Source organism: Amia ocellicauda, chromosome 1 (assembly GCF_036373705.1).
Source record: "Amia ocellicauda isolate fAmiCal2 chromosome 1, fAmiCal2.hap1, whole genome shotgun sequence".
NCBI classification, from domain to species: domain Eukaryota; kingdom Metazoa; phylum Chordata; class Actinopteri; order Amiiformes; family Amiidae; genus Amia; species Amia ocellicauda.
Window position 1 is genome coordinate 47,592,651 of NC_089850.1, and position 13,934 is coordinate 47,606,584.

General features: G+C 40.1%; 1 protein-coding gene across 1 annotated transcript; it reads left to right on the forward strand.

Moving 5' to 3' along the window:
- Positions 1 to 4,441: 4,441 nt before the first annotated feature.
- On the forward strand, positions 4,442 to 13,563 carry LOC136759147 (centrosomal protein of 85 kDa-like). The gene is made up of 6 exons (XM_066714018.1): positions 4,442 to 4,449; positions 9,552 to 9,696; positions 10,398 to 10,523; positions 11,179 to 11,331; positions 11,914 to 12,068; positions 13,376 to 13,563. The coding sequence occupies exons 1-6, from the start codon at positions 4,442 to 4,444 to the stop codon at positions 13,512 to 13,514; spliced, it is 726 nt and encodes a 241-aa protein (XP_066570115.1). The 3' UTR covers positions 13,515 to 13,563.
- The last annotated feature ends 371 nt before the right edge of the window (positions 13,564 to 13,934 follow it).

Below are 13,934 nucleotides of genomic sequence, written 5' to 3' on the forward strand. Positions count from 1 at the left end.
GTTTCTTTCTATTTACCTCTTTGCTTTCCTGATCCCTTTCTTAACATCTCTTTGCAGCTCAACATATTCTATGTATTTTGTTTCGTCTCCATCCCTTTTGTATGCGCTATACAACATTTTCTTCCTCTTGATATTTTTTTGCATACCTCTATTAAACCATTTTGGCCAGTGTTTTTTGGTCCTCAATTTGCTAAGTTTTGGGACAAATTGCTCCTGAGCCTCAAGTAGTATATTCTTAAAATATACCCATCCATTTTCAACTGACTCTGTATCCATTGTGCTCCAGTCTACCTCTTCTAAGTGCCACCTCATACCTCATGCTTTTCTAAAATTGTAGACCATTGCTTTAGACTTGGACCTTGTTTTTTGAAAGAATGCCTCAAAGCTAACCATATTGTGATCGCAGTTTGCCATTGGTTCTCTAACTAGTGTCCCTCTGACTCTATCTTGGTCATTTGAAAAAATCAAGTCAATGCATGCTCTCTCTCTGGTTGGTTCCCTGACAAATTGAGTTAGAAAGCAGTCATTTACCATCTCAACCATTTCTATTTCTGCTTCTGTAGTCCCAACTGGGCTTTCCCAGTCTAAGTTTGGGAAATTGAAATCCCCCATTATAACAGCCACATCCTTGCTACATGCAGAACTGATTACACTGTACAATGCAACATCTTTCTGAATATCTGAGTTGGGTGGCCTGTAACACACTACTACCACTAATCCTCCAGATCTCTTGTTCAAAAGTTTCACCCACAAAGATTCTGTTCCGTTACTGGGATCTAATACGAGTCCTTCTGCCTCAATGTCATTTTTTACATATAATGCTACCCCACCCCCTCTTCGATTTTGCCTGTCTCTCCTAAACTGTGTGTATCCTTCCAACTTGTATTTATCACCATCATTTTTTTGTAGCCATGTTTCTGTCACTCTTACAACATCATAGTCACATGCCAGCACTGTGGCTTCCAAGTCTAACATCTTGTTCCTTATACTCCAGGCATTGAGGTACAAACATTTCAGTACTTTCCTACTAGCAGTTTCCCTTGGTTTTCTTTCCTTAGAGGAACATCTCCCATTGTCAGAGCTCCCTGCCCCCCTGGTTCCTAGTTTTACATGTCGTGGTTGTTGGTTGTGTTTGATGCTCAGTGCGTGGTGCGATACAGTGAACATTTAATCACTGTATGGGTGATGTCATGAAACATTTATGCATTCACCACATCTGAAGTAAGATTTATTGCATGTACTTGTAGTAGTTTTATAGGATTATGATTCTTTAAATTACTACACCTAATAAAATGTTCCTTTGGGACTGTCATTTGGTGCTCAAATAAAGTGAAACTATGTGACTCTGGAATGATTCTGCCATCAGTTGAGAGCAGTGCTGTCTGTTTGGGGAGCTTTACTGCTTTGAGCTGTTAGTGCTACCATTTTTAATTTCATTTGTTGTAAATTCCTTGCCCAGGATTGTGTTTACCATGCCTGATGGACACCTTCTGTGCTGTTCCACATTGAACTGAGGTCCTCCTGGTCTTTGTCTTAAAAGCAGGAAAATATTTGCATTTAATGTTTATTTGATTACCACCAAGGAAAGGCTTTATTTGAAGGTTTTATGCTATTGTATTTACTATAAGGGCTGTAAGTTATACTTTTCATAAATCTCTACAAGTCTCTGCTTTGCAGCCCTGCAGCCTGAACTCTTCAGAAATGTGCTTTCATTGTTTCAACAGCTCCTCTGAGCTTTAAATGAAACTGTCACTCAGCAGTCAGGCATCCTCCTGTAGCCATAACTCTCTTCATGTGAGGGAAAACTTTTACCATCGCTTTGCAATGCACCTCGTCAGCCACAACAGAGTAGTTATTAAAACATTCAGTATCTCCATAACACAAAACATAAAGACCTCAGAGTTCAATTAGATTACCATGTGCTCTTGAAAATGCACACGTCTTATATTTATGCTTTCAATGTGGATTCTGAGTAGTGTTTCAGTGTAATTCTTGTAAATGTATGTTACAAGTCTCAGACGAGTCTAGGTGTGTACTATGCGTGTTACACATGGGGGAATTAAAAACGATTTCTTGTGAACAGTGACCCTGCTGCCTTGATGTGACTATGACTTCAGCTTGCTGCTTCCTAATAGAGAGTGTTATCAGCTGGTGAGGAATGAAAGCTATGCCCCAGATATTTCACCTAAGGTTAAACTAAATCCGCCCGGGCCTCAGTCAACCCGACTGTTTGGCGACATGCACAAAGCAAAGGCTCACTTCTGTTTCTTGTCTCTGGTGGAGGTTGTGTGGACCACACAAATGAGCTGGGAGCTAGGCAGTTTGACTGTTCAGATTATTCCTGACAATGTTGCATTACTTAATCACACACGTATAATATAAAGGGGGGGTGGTGGTGACCACAAACGCACAAATGGCAAAAAAGCTACATCAGTTGCTTTGCACTTATTAAAAAGCGGTTTCAGCATATGCTGCAAACATTGTGAGTATAATACAGCAGAGCAGGTCTCTTTAAATTTGTAAATTAGGCACCAATTCTCAAACATTAGGATATACTGATTGACTGAGAAAGGGGAAAATGTGAAGGAAACAGCAGCCACAGTAACTGCAGGTGTGTAATTAAGGTGTGCAGCCAGATACCATGAGCAGGCTTTTCAGCCTAAGAAATGTAATACAATGATACAGACAGGGGGAAGTTCAAGAGAATGGCTCTGGCTCATCCGCCAACTGAATAACTTTAGAGTGGGCCGGGCCAGTCTTAAGTTAGATACCATGCATGTGAAGATTATTGTAGGGAAACTGCAGCTCACAAAGCAATTCTGTTCTCATAGGCCCCTTGAGAACTGATTGTATTTTTTTTTTCTTGTGAGCATTTACATTAGGGAGTTTACTTGGCCTGTCCAAATTCATGTAAACTATTTATATAACGACTTGAATTCACAGATTTCTGTTTCTCTCTCCCTCTCACACACGTACACAGTCACACAGACAAAAGGGTCAAATAAAGCAATGAGACCCCTGACTGTCTTTAATTGTGCAGTTAACTGTGCGGGGAAACATTTGAACTGTACACAGAACCATGGCAAGACTCCATGTAGGACGAACACCCTTTGCTTTTCTTATCTGATCTTCATACATGGCTGCACACTTCCTACCTGAAGGGACTGAGCTGGATGTAAACATGATTTGTATAAATGTTTAGTAGAATATGCATCTGCTTATTACTGTTAAAAAAAAAAAAAGCGTAATACCAGCTTAAAGTCTATTCTGTGATCTGGCTGGAAGTGTTACGTTAGATAATCTGTCAAATTCATAATGGAGTTCAGTAGCAGAACGTAAGCTCTTGTATTACTGGCTCTTGTCCCTTTTAAGCAGGACTACTCGCACACAAGCCAACACAACAGAAGGCCAGCTGATGTGACTGTTCAGTGAAAGGCTGCCAAGGTGTGGTTGAAGGATCATATGCTGCATATAACACAACAGCAGAGTACATTTCGCACCTGGTGTATGGTGTCATAAACAGGAGAGGCGTCTGATTTTATGTATTTACTCATTTATTGGTTATATATCCCCCTCTATCCTCTGGGTAGGTGGGTATCTTTAACGCATTACTACATGATTCTGATTAAAAATAAGCAACTTAAGCAATCTGGTGTAGTGCTGGAGTCACTGATGTGAGACCACCTGGTTCCTATCGTCAGGGTATGCGAGCAGGACAATGTCCGTTAGAGGCATTCAACACCCTGTTTTCAAGAGAGTTAAGTGTGCTGCTGATATATGGGGCATTATTAGGAAAGTATTTTTAGCCTGGCTGTAGGATAACTTGGACAGAGGGAGTGGAAAAATAATCTAGTTATTTTAGAAAGCCCTTATAAAAACAACCATTAACAATGTTAGTTTGAAATGTATTAAAAATGCGTTAGTGTTGTAACAACATCAAAGTAATGTTAATAATTGGGGCTTGAATACGATTTTTTGTTTTGTTTTAATGAATTCGATTTTCATATTTACTGTCTTCTCTTCATAATCCAATAGAGAGAAAAAAGAGAGAAAGACACCTTTTTGACAAAGAATACTAGCCTCCAGAAAACCAAACATTAGTGGTTCCTCAAAAACAGTCCTGCACCCCATCACCCCACAGAGCTCGAGTCCACCCCTATGGTTCGACACGTCTACTTGTGATGAACCTTTGTATTGTGAAGATTAAAGGGTTCCCTGCCATATTTATGGTAGCTGTGACATCACATGATGACAATGATGCTGGCTCTCAGCATCTTATAAATCATCTGAGTGTTATGAGTCTGACGGGTATTTCACAGTAGCCCACAGTGATGACATTTGCCACTTTCCAGTCTGTTATGCAACTGCATGTGTTGTTTGAGGGTAGCCACTTCCGGAATAATGTATTTTAAATTGTACATGATGCTACGGACTGATAAAGATGAACAAGTAAGGTTGCCTCAGCCCTCAGAGCACCTCAGTGATATTTTATTTTCGAATATACTTTCCCTGTGACACGAGATAGAAGATATTCCACTGTTACACAGAAAAGTCCTTACCAATCTATCCTATGACTTTAAAGCTTTCTGATTTCATATAAACATGTAAAAATACTTGATCTGCATTCTTGTACCACAGAGCGTGTTACACCACTTCCCAGTACAGACACCTGGTACATCTATAGGGGATTCCAGAGGTGTTAATACACATAAGGACTTGTTTACAAAAGAGAGACTAAACAGGTTGTATATTGTTATTATTATTATTATTATTATTATTATTATTATTATTATTATTATTATTATTATTGTTATTATTAAGAATAATAATATTAAAAATAATGTGAGAAATACATAACAATAAAGAATCTGTAAACAAATTCAGAAGTTTGTATTTAGAAAAGTTTGTAATAAGTACTTTTAAATAACCCCCAGAAGTCAGTCCCGTGCTTAAGCAGTGGTATAACTGGCCCCTTTCAGAAAATGAAGCAACGCATCTGGTTTACTCTAGAGGCTACTTGAATACCAGTGCAGTACGAACCACTATAAACAGCATTGTTTCCTGGTGGCGAATCCAAACTGTTAAATATAGTGCAGCTCTGTGTATTTCACAGCACTGCAACAATTCACTGTTTAATAAAGCCATGAATATATAAAAATAGAGCAGAACATCTGGACTTTATATCTACTGTTTGTATGTGTGTTTTGTTTTTGTTTTTCAAAACATGATCTCAATCTTTGGGTCATTTTATTGTATCTGTGTTGTTTGTCGGTCTTGTTTAGAAGCTATGCACTAGTGTACGGTTATCTTCCTGTAGATTCTCGGAAGATCTCTCCCACTGATTGCCTTATTGAAAATCTAAGAGAGTCTCATGTGACAGAAAGAGATAGTGATTGACAGGTAAGTCGGGGGAATAATCTTCATTCCTGAAGTCAGTTGGATGGGCAATCACTCTAGATTGCTTTAGATATAGCAAAGCCGGCAAATATTATACACTCCCTGTTCTGCGGCAATGCGGTCTCCTCACACACAAGGTGAAGCACACAGAACAGTAACAGACATCTGCCATGTAGAGCTTACAGTATCAATATGACAGTAGTGGAAGATGGCACATTATCGTGGTGAAGTGAAAGTGACCTTGAACAGAGAGGTAATTAACAAGGCATGCAAGCCACACGAGTTTGGAGGATCAGCTTTCAAACAGCCGTTGAAAGACTGCTGTGCCAGGGAAGAGACACAGTAACCACAAGCTTTATAAAAGGGCTGACAATGCCAGTGTATAGCACAGCTAATAACAGGAAATATTCCTGAGGACAAAGTAAGGATATGCAGTATAAACAGCATTACAAACACTCTGCAGGAGAAATCAGGTATTAACTGGAAAGTCAATATGGGCTGTAAGGGAGATATATATAAACATACAATGGCTTAGTCGGTCTGACTACATTTCCAAAAAGGCACTTATTTTGGAAATGTTGCAGGCATTAGTAATAAATGAAAATTCAATATAAATCAGCATTGAAGTAATGTACAGATTTATTGGGAGGACAGCTCACCTAAAATATCTTGGGTGCAGGAATACGGTCGAGATACCGGTATTTATTTTAAAATCACTGAAACAAATTCTCAAGCCAACTTTGACATATTCCACTGAGATAGTGGTTTTGATTGTAGGTCTGAGAAAGGTAGTTGATCTGTCTGAGTGAACTGAAAACCTAAAATATTCTCACTGCAAGATGGAGCTAACATTTCAAGTTCACCAGAAACACAATTGTCAATTTTGGACTGAAATTGTTGTTTAATTATTTTAATATGATTTAGGGACAGTGATGCATTAATATATTTTCTCCAACACCGAATGCATTGAGAAATAGCTCTTAAATAATGAATAAATATTTAAATACCCTTGAAAACCAGTTGAAGATTCACAGCTTAAAATTAGTTTCTTGGCTGTGTCTGTGTCCGTAGTCCCACTCATGATGATAGTCTCCTACAGTTGGATGTATATTAGTGATAGAAATTATAGGTAATTACACAGATACAGAAATCCTGTGCAAAGTTCTGTTGTTGAATTCCTCTGCACATCCGTATAATGTTCTTATTTTATGCAGTTTTAATTACAATGGCATTATTACAAGCTTTATTTCTAAACTCACTCCTATGATGCCATTCCATAGGTTGAAGAAAACATAAAGGATATGGCTGTTATAATGGGGGATTTGAATTTCCCAAACATAGATTGGGAAAGCTCAGTTTGGACTACAGAAGCAGAAACAGAAGTGGTTGAGATGGTAAATGACTTCTTTCTAACTCAATTTGTCAGGGAAACAACCAGAGAGAGAGCATGCATTGACTTGACACTAGTTAGAGAACCAATGGCAAACTGTGATCACAATATGGTTAGCTTTGAGGCATACTTTCAAAAAACAAGGACCACGTCTTAAACAATGGTCTACAATTTTAGAAAAGCAAACCTTGAAGGTATGTAGGCGGTACTTAATAGAAAGAATCAATAGAAATAAAATGTTGTATAGTGCATACAAAAGGGATAGAAATGAAACAAAATACAAAGAATATATTGAACTGCAAAGAGATGTTATGAAAGGGATCAGGAAAGCAAAGAGGGAAATAGAAAGAAACATAGCTCTTGGAGCTAAAACTAATGCAAAGACCTTTTTTCAATACTACAACAGCAAGAGGTCAATAAAGGACGAAGTGAAACAGATAAAGGGCAAAAATGGAAGTATCTTGGAAAATGATGATGAGAACAAAAGATGTGGCAAATGTTCTAAATGAGTATTTCTCAGAGGTTTTTACAAAATAAAAAACGGATAACATGCCACAGGTTAACAACCAGTCCAGTCAAACCCTAAGAGAGATCAGGATAAATGAGGAGGAGGTGCTAAAGGGACTAGCAGAATTAAAAACAAACTAATCACCTGGGCCAGATGGTATATTTCCAACAGTACTTAAAGAAATTAGTGAAATTATTTATAGGCCGCTAACTCAAATATTCCAAATGACACTTAGAACAGGGGATGTGCCAACTGACTGGAAGACAGCAAATGTCATACCAATCCACAAGAAAGGGGTCAAAACTGAGCCAGGAAATTACAGACCAATCGGTCTCACTTGCATTACTTATTATTAGACAGAAAATAGAGGAGCATCTTAATGAAAACCATATTCGTGGAGATAGTCAACATGGGTTTAGACGAGGCAGATCATGTCTTACTAATTTATTAGAATTTTTTGAACATGCAACTGCAGCTGTAGATCAGGTGAAAGCATATGATATGATATACTTAGATTTCCAAAAAGCTTTTGATAAGGTTCCACACCAAAGACTGATCCTCAAATTGGAAGCTGTAGGCATTCAGGGTAATGTAAGTAGATGGATTATGAACTGGTTGATGTTTAGGAAACAGAGGGTGTCGATTAGAGGAATTGCTTCTAATTGGAGTGAGGTTGTTAGTGGAGTTCCACAGGGATCAGTACTAGGGCCTTTGCTTTTTCTAATCTATATTAATGATCTGGACTCTGGGATAGTTAGCAAACTTGTCAAATTTGCAGATGATACTAAAATAGGTGGATCAGCAGATACAATCTCGGCAGCACAGGCTATTCAGAGGGACTTAGATAATATTCAGTTCAGTAATGTTCAGACTGTACAATGCACTAGTTAGAGCTCATCTGGATACTGTGTGCAGTTCTGGGCTCCACACTTCAAGAAAGATATCGCTGCTCTAGAGGCAGTTCAGAGGAGAGCAACCAGACTTATTCCAGGTCTGAATGGAAAGTCCTACTGAGAGACTGAGGAAGTGAACCTTTTCACCCTGGAACAGAGGAGACTACGTGGGGACTTGATTAAAGTCTTCAAAATCATGAAAGGCATCAACCACATCAAACCAGAGGAGCTTTTCCAGATCAGCAGGGACACACGCACCCGGGGACACAAATGGAAATTGGACTTCAAGGCATTCAAGACGGAAAACAGGAGACACTTCTTCACACAGAGAGTCGTCACAATCTGGAACAAACTCCCCAGCGATGTGGTTGAAGCTGAAAGTTTGGGAACATTTAAAAATAGACTGGATAGGATCCTTGGATCACTTAGTTATTAATGGACACCAAAGAGCACGATGGGTCAAATGGCCTCCTCTCGTTTGTAAACTTTCTTATGTTCTAAAGGAAAAAAAATAAATTCTGTCCACGAGAGCTGGCACTGAAAATTACAGACTGCATATTTTCCTCTCATTTTCAGCCCCCATGTAAACAGCGTTTGGCTTTAGAGCCACTTCAGTACTGCCACTCTGTGAAAGAGCACAGAACAGCCAGGAACAATAAACAGAGCTGTTTCTCAAATGCCTGGCAGCCCCATTTCTTGTCATGGACTATGCAGAAGTCCCCAACTCCCCCGCTGCTTCGTTACTGGCCTCCCATTCTCTCCACAGGGTTTTTGATTCCAAATAAAGTTGTAGGAGGGAAGACAAATTGCCCATGTGAACGATTGTTTACAGAAACGCAGGCACAGGCCCATAGAAGTCATTGCACTTTAGCCCTATATGGATACAAGATACAATACAAGAACCACTTACAGCAGGCCCGGCTGAATCAGTATAATAGTACAACACACAAAAAAGAGAATTATATGAATGTCTTCAATTGAATTTCGCAATGAACCCTCTTTGACTGGCTTTCATTTTTCAGTGGCCAGTCTTTTTCAGATATACTTCAATGTTATCAGAAACCCTTAACTGTCAGGTGCTAATTCTGTCACAGTGGTATCCTAGTTAGTTGCTGCTGTGGACTCCAGCTTTATTGCATTATCTTCTGCATCAGTAATAATTATTCATCAAGCTTGCTGCTTATTTGCTTGAAGTTGCTCTTCCTTTGGGATGTTATCCATTTAAACTTCTAGACTTCCTCTAGTTGGGTCCCTTAATCCAGTCATCCCTGTACAGAGATATTGCTCAATGTTCACTGGGCGTGTTGCATTAAGAAGTGATATTGTGTTTGTCTGTGTCTGGTGGTCTTTCACACCGTTTCAGTGCTGTGGGGCTTGTGCTGTGTTGCAGGCAGAAGCAGCAGATCATTTATTTGCATGAGAAGATCAGAGAAAATGAGCTGAGGGTCCAACAAGTCATCCAGAGTCAGCGTGGGGGCTGTGACGACCCCTACCGCCTGAAATTGAAGGTAAACACCTAATTCAGTCTATTAGCACACCCAGGGCAAGGTCAGCAGGCCCAGAGTAGAACTAGTCTTGGACTGCCCAGTGCTATTTTAGGTCGAGTATTCCAAGGCTAGGGCTAATAAAAGAGGGATAGAAAGAGGCTTTATACACAAATGCACCGTGAGTTTCTGCTAATTGTATCACTTCAAACTTCTTTTCCATTTGAATTGCAATTTTATGCATTTTTACTCAAGGCATTCCTCATCATGTGTTTCTTCAAACACAAATTCAAGAAGTAATATCACGGTACGTTCCACAGTGTAGATTATATACAAATACAGTGTGACCCAGTCAAGTGTGCATGCATCTGTATTTTGAGCACATATCTTACTACAGTCTCAGTTTCAGATTAAAAGCAGTCCATTAGTAGTTACTATATCTTCAAATTCTGTTTTTGCTTCACTCTATCCATACATTATATTGTGTGTGTTTGTGTGTAAAAGCACAAAGGAACTCTTTATTTATTTATTTTACCGCCACCTGCTGTGTTGCTGAAGGTGACATCATGACTTGGATAAACTACACAGATTAATGTATATTACATTTTTCTGCATTTTTTCTAAATGTCAGACTTTGTGTAACTGTGTCAGCTGTGCTTCTTGTTTGCTGCTGAGCAATCTAATTCTCAACATTCAAGAGGTTATTTATGTATTTATTTAACCAGGAATCGCAGTACGAGAAGTCACCCTTGCAGGCACAGTTTTCGGAGAGATCAGATGCTCTCTGCTGTGAAGATGGAGAGCTGCAGCAGGCTTGCGCTGAGCTGCAGGTCATAAAAATGGAGGAGAAGGTATGCATTTATTTTCTGCTTATCGATTCCTCTGTTTTTACAGATTTAGTTGCAGTCAGGTGAACCTCTGCTCACACGGTCCAGCAGTGATTAACAAACTTAATTACCCAGATATTGTTGTGTTGTTGTGTAATGATAAGGGTGATGTCAAATGCTTAATCAAGGTTAGAAGACAGGTTGTGGTTTTATTTTATGGGGTGTTTGAAATACACTGTGTGCTATTCCTGGAGCTTTAGAGTTCAAGCATCGATGAAGGATCCAGGAACTAAAACCGTTAGCCAAGTTTCATCGGCAATGAACCAACAGAGTTTGTTCAAACTGGAATGTATTGCTGTAAATTCAGAAAATGTTTGCTCTCTCTCATACTGAGTACAACTGTATTTTTCCTTTTCAGACAGAAATTTTGATTGCACAGAACTGCTGCACGGTGACAGTGTCTCTCTAGTATCAGGGTGCAGCAACTGAAGTGAATTTTGGCCTTTATAAAAATAAATAAGAGCTTATTCATGCACATAAATGTGCCCCAAACCTGTATGTTCCATCCTAAAAATGTAAATGCATTTTCTTGTATATCAAAGTAGAAATATTGTCTAAAGTGTCCTCTGTGAATGTCTTGGCCGTGCAGCTGAATTGATTCACTCTTGCTGTTTTAAAGCTGAAAACAAGAGACAAGTACATCAGCAGCTTAAAGAAAAAATGTCAACGAGAAAGCGAGCAAAACCAGGAAAAACGGCAGCGTATCGAGACACTGGAGAAATACCTCGCTGACCTGCCCTCCCTGGAGGATGTGCAGAGTCAGGAACAGGAGGTACGGCCGCTCGCCTTCTCTCAGTTTACCTGTCAGAACAGATGAGTACTGGACCATCAATCAAGCCCTCAAGCAAGGATGCATCTGCACATCTGAGGGGGCGAGAGAGCTGAAGCAGCTCTCTACATAACAAACGAGAGGCGTGAAGCACTACATCTGTCAGAAATGATGTCAGACACCCTGATCTGAGTTTCTTCACTGTCAGATACGTGACACTTGTTGCTGCGACATGCTTTATACATGTTTGTAATATACCTATCCTTCTCCCCCGTATTATACAAAATCACACATTGTAAGACACTGATATGAAGTAAAAAACTGTATATGAATACATTTTGTAGTATGGTTATGTACCACCAGAGGGCAGTAAAAGTTAGGCTATGAATGACCGTTCCTTTTGAACAGAAGTGCATCCATCTTTTCTTTCTTTCTGCAATGTGTAGCAGACCCCCCCCCCCACACACACCAATATCAACACACCCTGTCTTCCATGAGTTCAGTTATTGAGTAGTGAAATCTGCTGTCTGCCTCTCTGTTGCCGATACTTGAGTTGTGAAAAAGGGCTTGTGTTGTGTGTCTCAGCTGGCCATTGTTCAGGAAAGGGCCAGAGGGCTGCAGGAGCGAGTCGGTGAGCTGGAGAAGAGCCTGGGCCAGAGCCGAGTCCTAGTCCAGGAGAAGGAGGCCCTGATTGAGTCCCAGAGGAAGAAGGAGAAGGAGCTGGTTGGCTCTGTACAGAGGTAGTGTGGGTTTAATTGTTTTGCAGGTCATAGAGAAATACACACATGTGCCTCAGACAGTTCTGTAAGCCTCATGTGACCACACAAGGGAATGGTGTACCTGCACGCTACACTTGATCTTTCTGTGTCCAAAGGCAACATGTTTTAAGTCTGAAAGCTTGAGGCAGTACCTTGCACGTGCACTAGAAATGTCTGTTTAAATGTAGCCTTTACATTTTCAAATTTGTATGCCTTTGCTGGTTTGGGCTGCAGCAGGGAAACAAATCTTTCCAATGTTTTGAGCCCCTACAATAAACAACTTCACAACTTCAAGAGCAGTCCATGGGGACGAACTCTGATGTTGAGCAACAATTCTAGATATAGTGCAACATTTCTTATGCTGTTAACACAGAGAGGAATGGAATACTTTTGTGACTCATATTTGGCCATCAGGATAAGCCCTGAACAGTAACATGAGTTGTGAACAAGGAACTGTCATTAAGCTCATGTTAGGGAGTGGTCATCTCTACTGAACTAGTTTTGCAACATCAAAAAAGCCTTGTGCTTCATCGCAGCTCGTCTTCCAGTTGAAAATTGCATTGTAAATGTGAGACTTTTTCCCACCATGACAATGCAACCAGAATCATTACAGATTTTCAAACCTATTCCTAAGCTGACATGTGCCATTCTTTTTTTATAATGGTTGGGTGATTATCAACTTGTTCACTTTTTCTTTTTAACCAGACATTGTGACATGCTAAACTTTAATGGTCTTCTTTCAGGGCTTCAAATGGCATGGCATCTTCCTGTAAATACTTGTAAACATACTTCAGTTGGCTGACATGGAGAATCTACAATCAAATTTTTATTTAATGCACCAGGATAACAAAAATACTGACTGAAGCCTTTCAACCTAAATGTAAACAAAATGTTGATGTCTTCTGGTTATTGACCCATTTTTCTTTGTCTCCAGCACTTGGTTGGTTAAACACCTTGAATGTTGTTTGAACTTTGATATATAATCTTAGCATCCCTGCATAAGACACACAGCCAAACTACCAGATAGGGATGCATGTGCGTCTGTTTCATTTGATGTTTCAGTGCGTTTATACAAATTAGGATTTGTCAAAAACTACTGGGTCTGAGTGCATCTGTCCATGGGGGTAGTCAAGTCAGGACATGTTGTCAGTCGAGATGATTCCATATCTGTTCTGTAGGCTTCATGTCTGGGGTCTCAGCACTCATTACAAAGCCTCCCTGCCCTTTTTGTCACTGCTGGCGTCTTCTCTCCTCTGACGTTGCTCCGTTGCCTCTGCTCCTTTGCGTAGCTTGCAGCACAAAGTGGAGCAGTGCCTTGAGGATGGCGTCAGGCTGTCCATGCTGGACATGAAACGGCTGGAATGTGACAACACGCGTCTCCAGGAGCAGCACAGCCAGAGCACCAAGGTATCCCACCCCCTCCTGTAGGAGCGCCGGGGCTGCCTGAGCACGAGGGGAAGCTGTGACAGAGATCAGAGCACACAAACCAGTCCTCAAATATAGAGCTGATCTACAGTAGTTTAAATGTCAGTCCCAGCTTTTTAATAATTGTAATGTTTTAATATTTTTAATTTAATTTAATATCTCTTAAAGGGAGTGCTCCTAATCTCAGCTCATTACCTGTATAAAAGACACCTGTCCACAGAAGCAATCAATCAATCAGATTCCAAACTCTCCACCATGGCCAAGACCAAAGAGCTGTCCAAGGATGTCAGGGACAAGACTGTAGACCTACACAAGGCTGGAATGGGCTACAAGACCATCGCCAAGCAGCTTGGTGAGAAGGTGACTACAGTTGGTGCGATTATTCGCAAATGGAAGAAACACAAAATAACTGTCAGTCTCCCT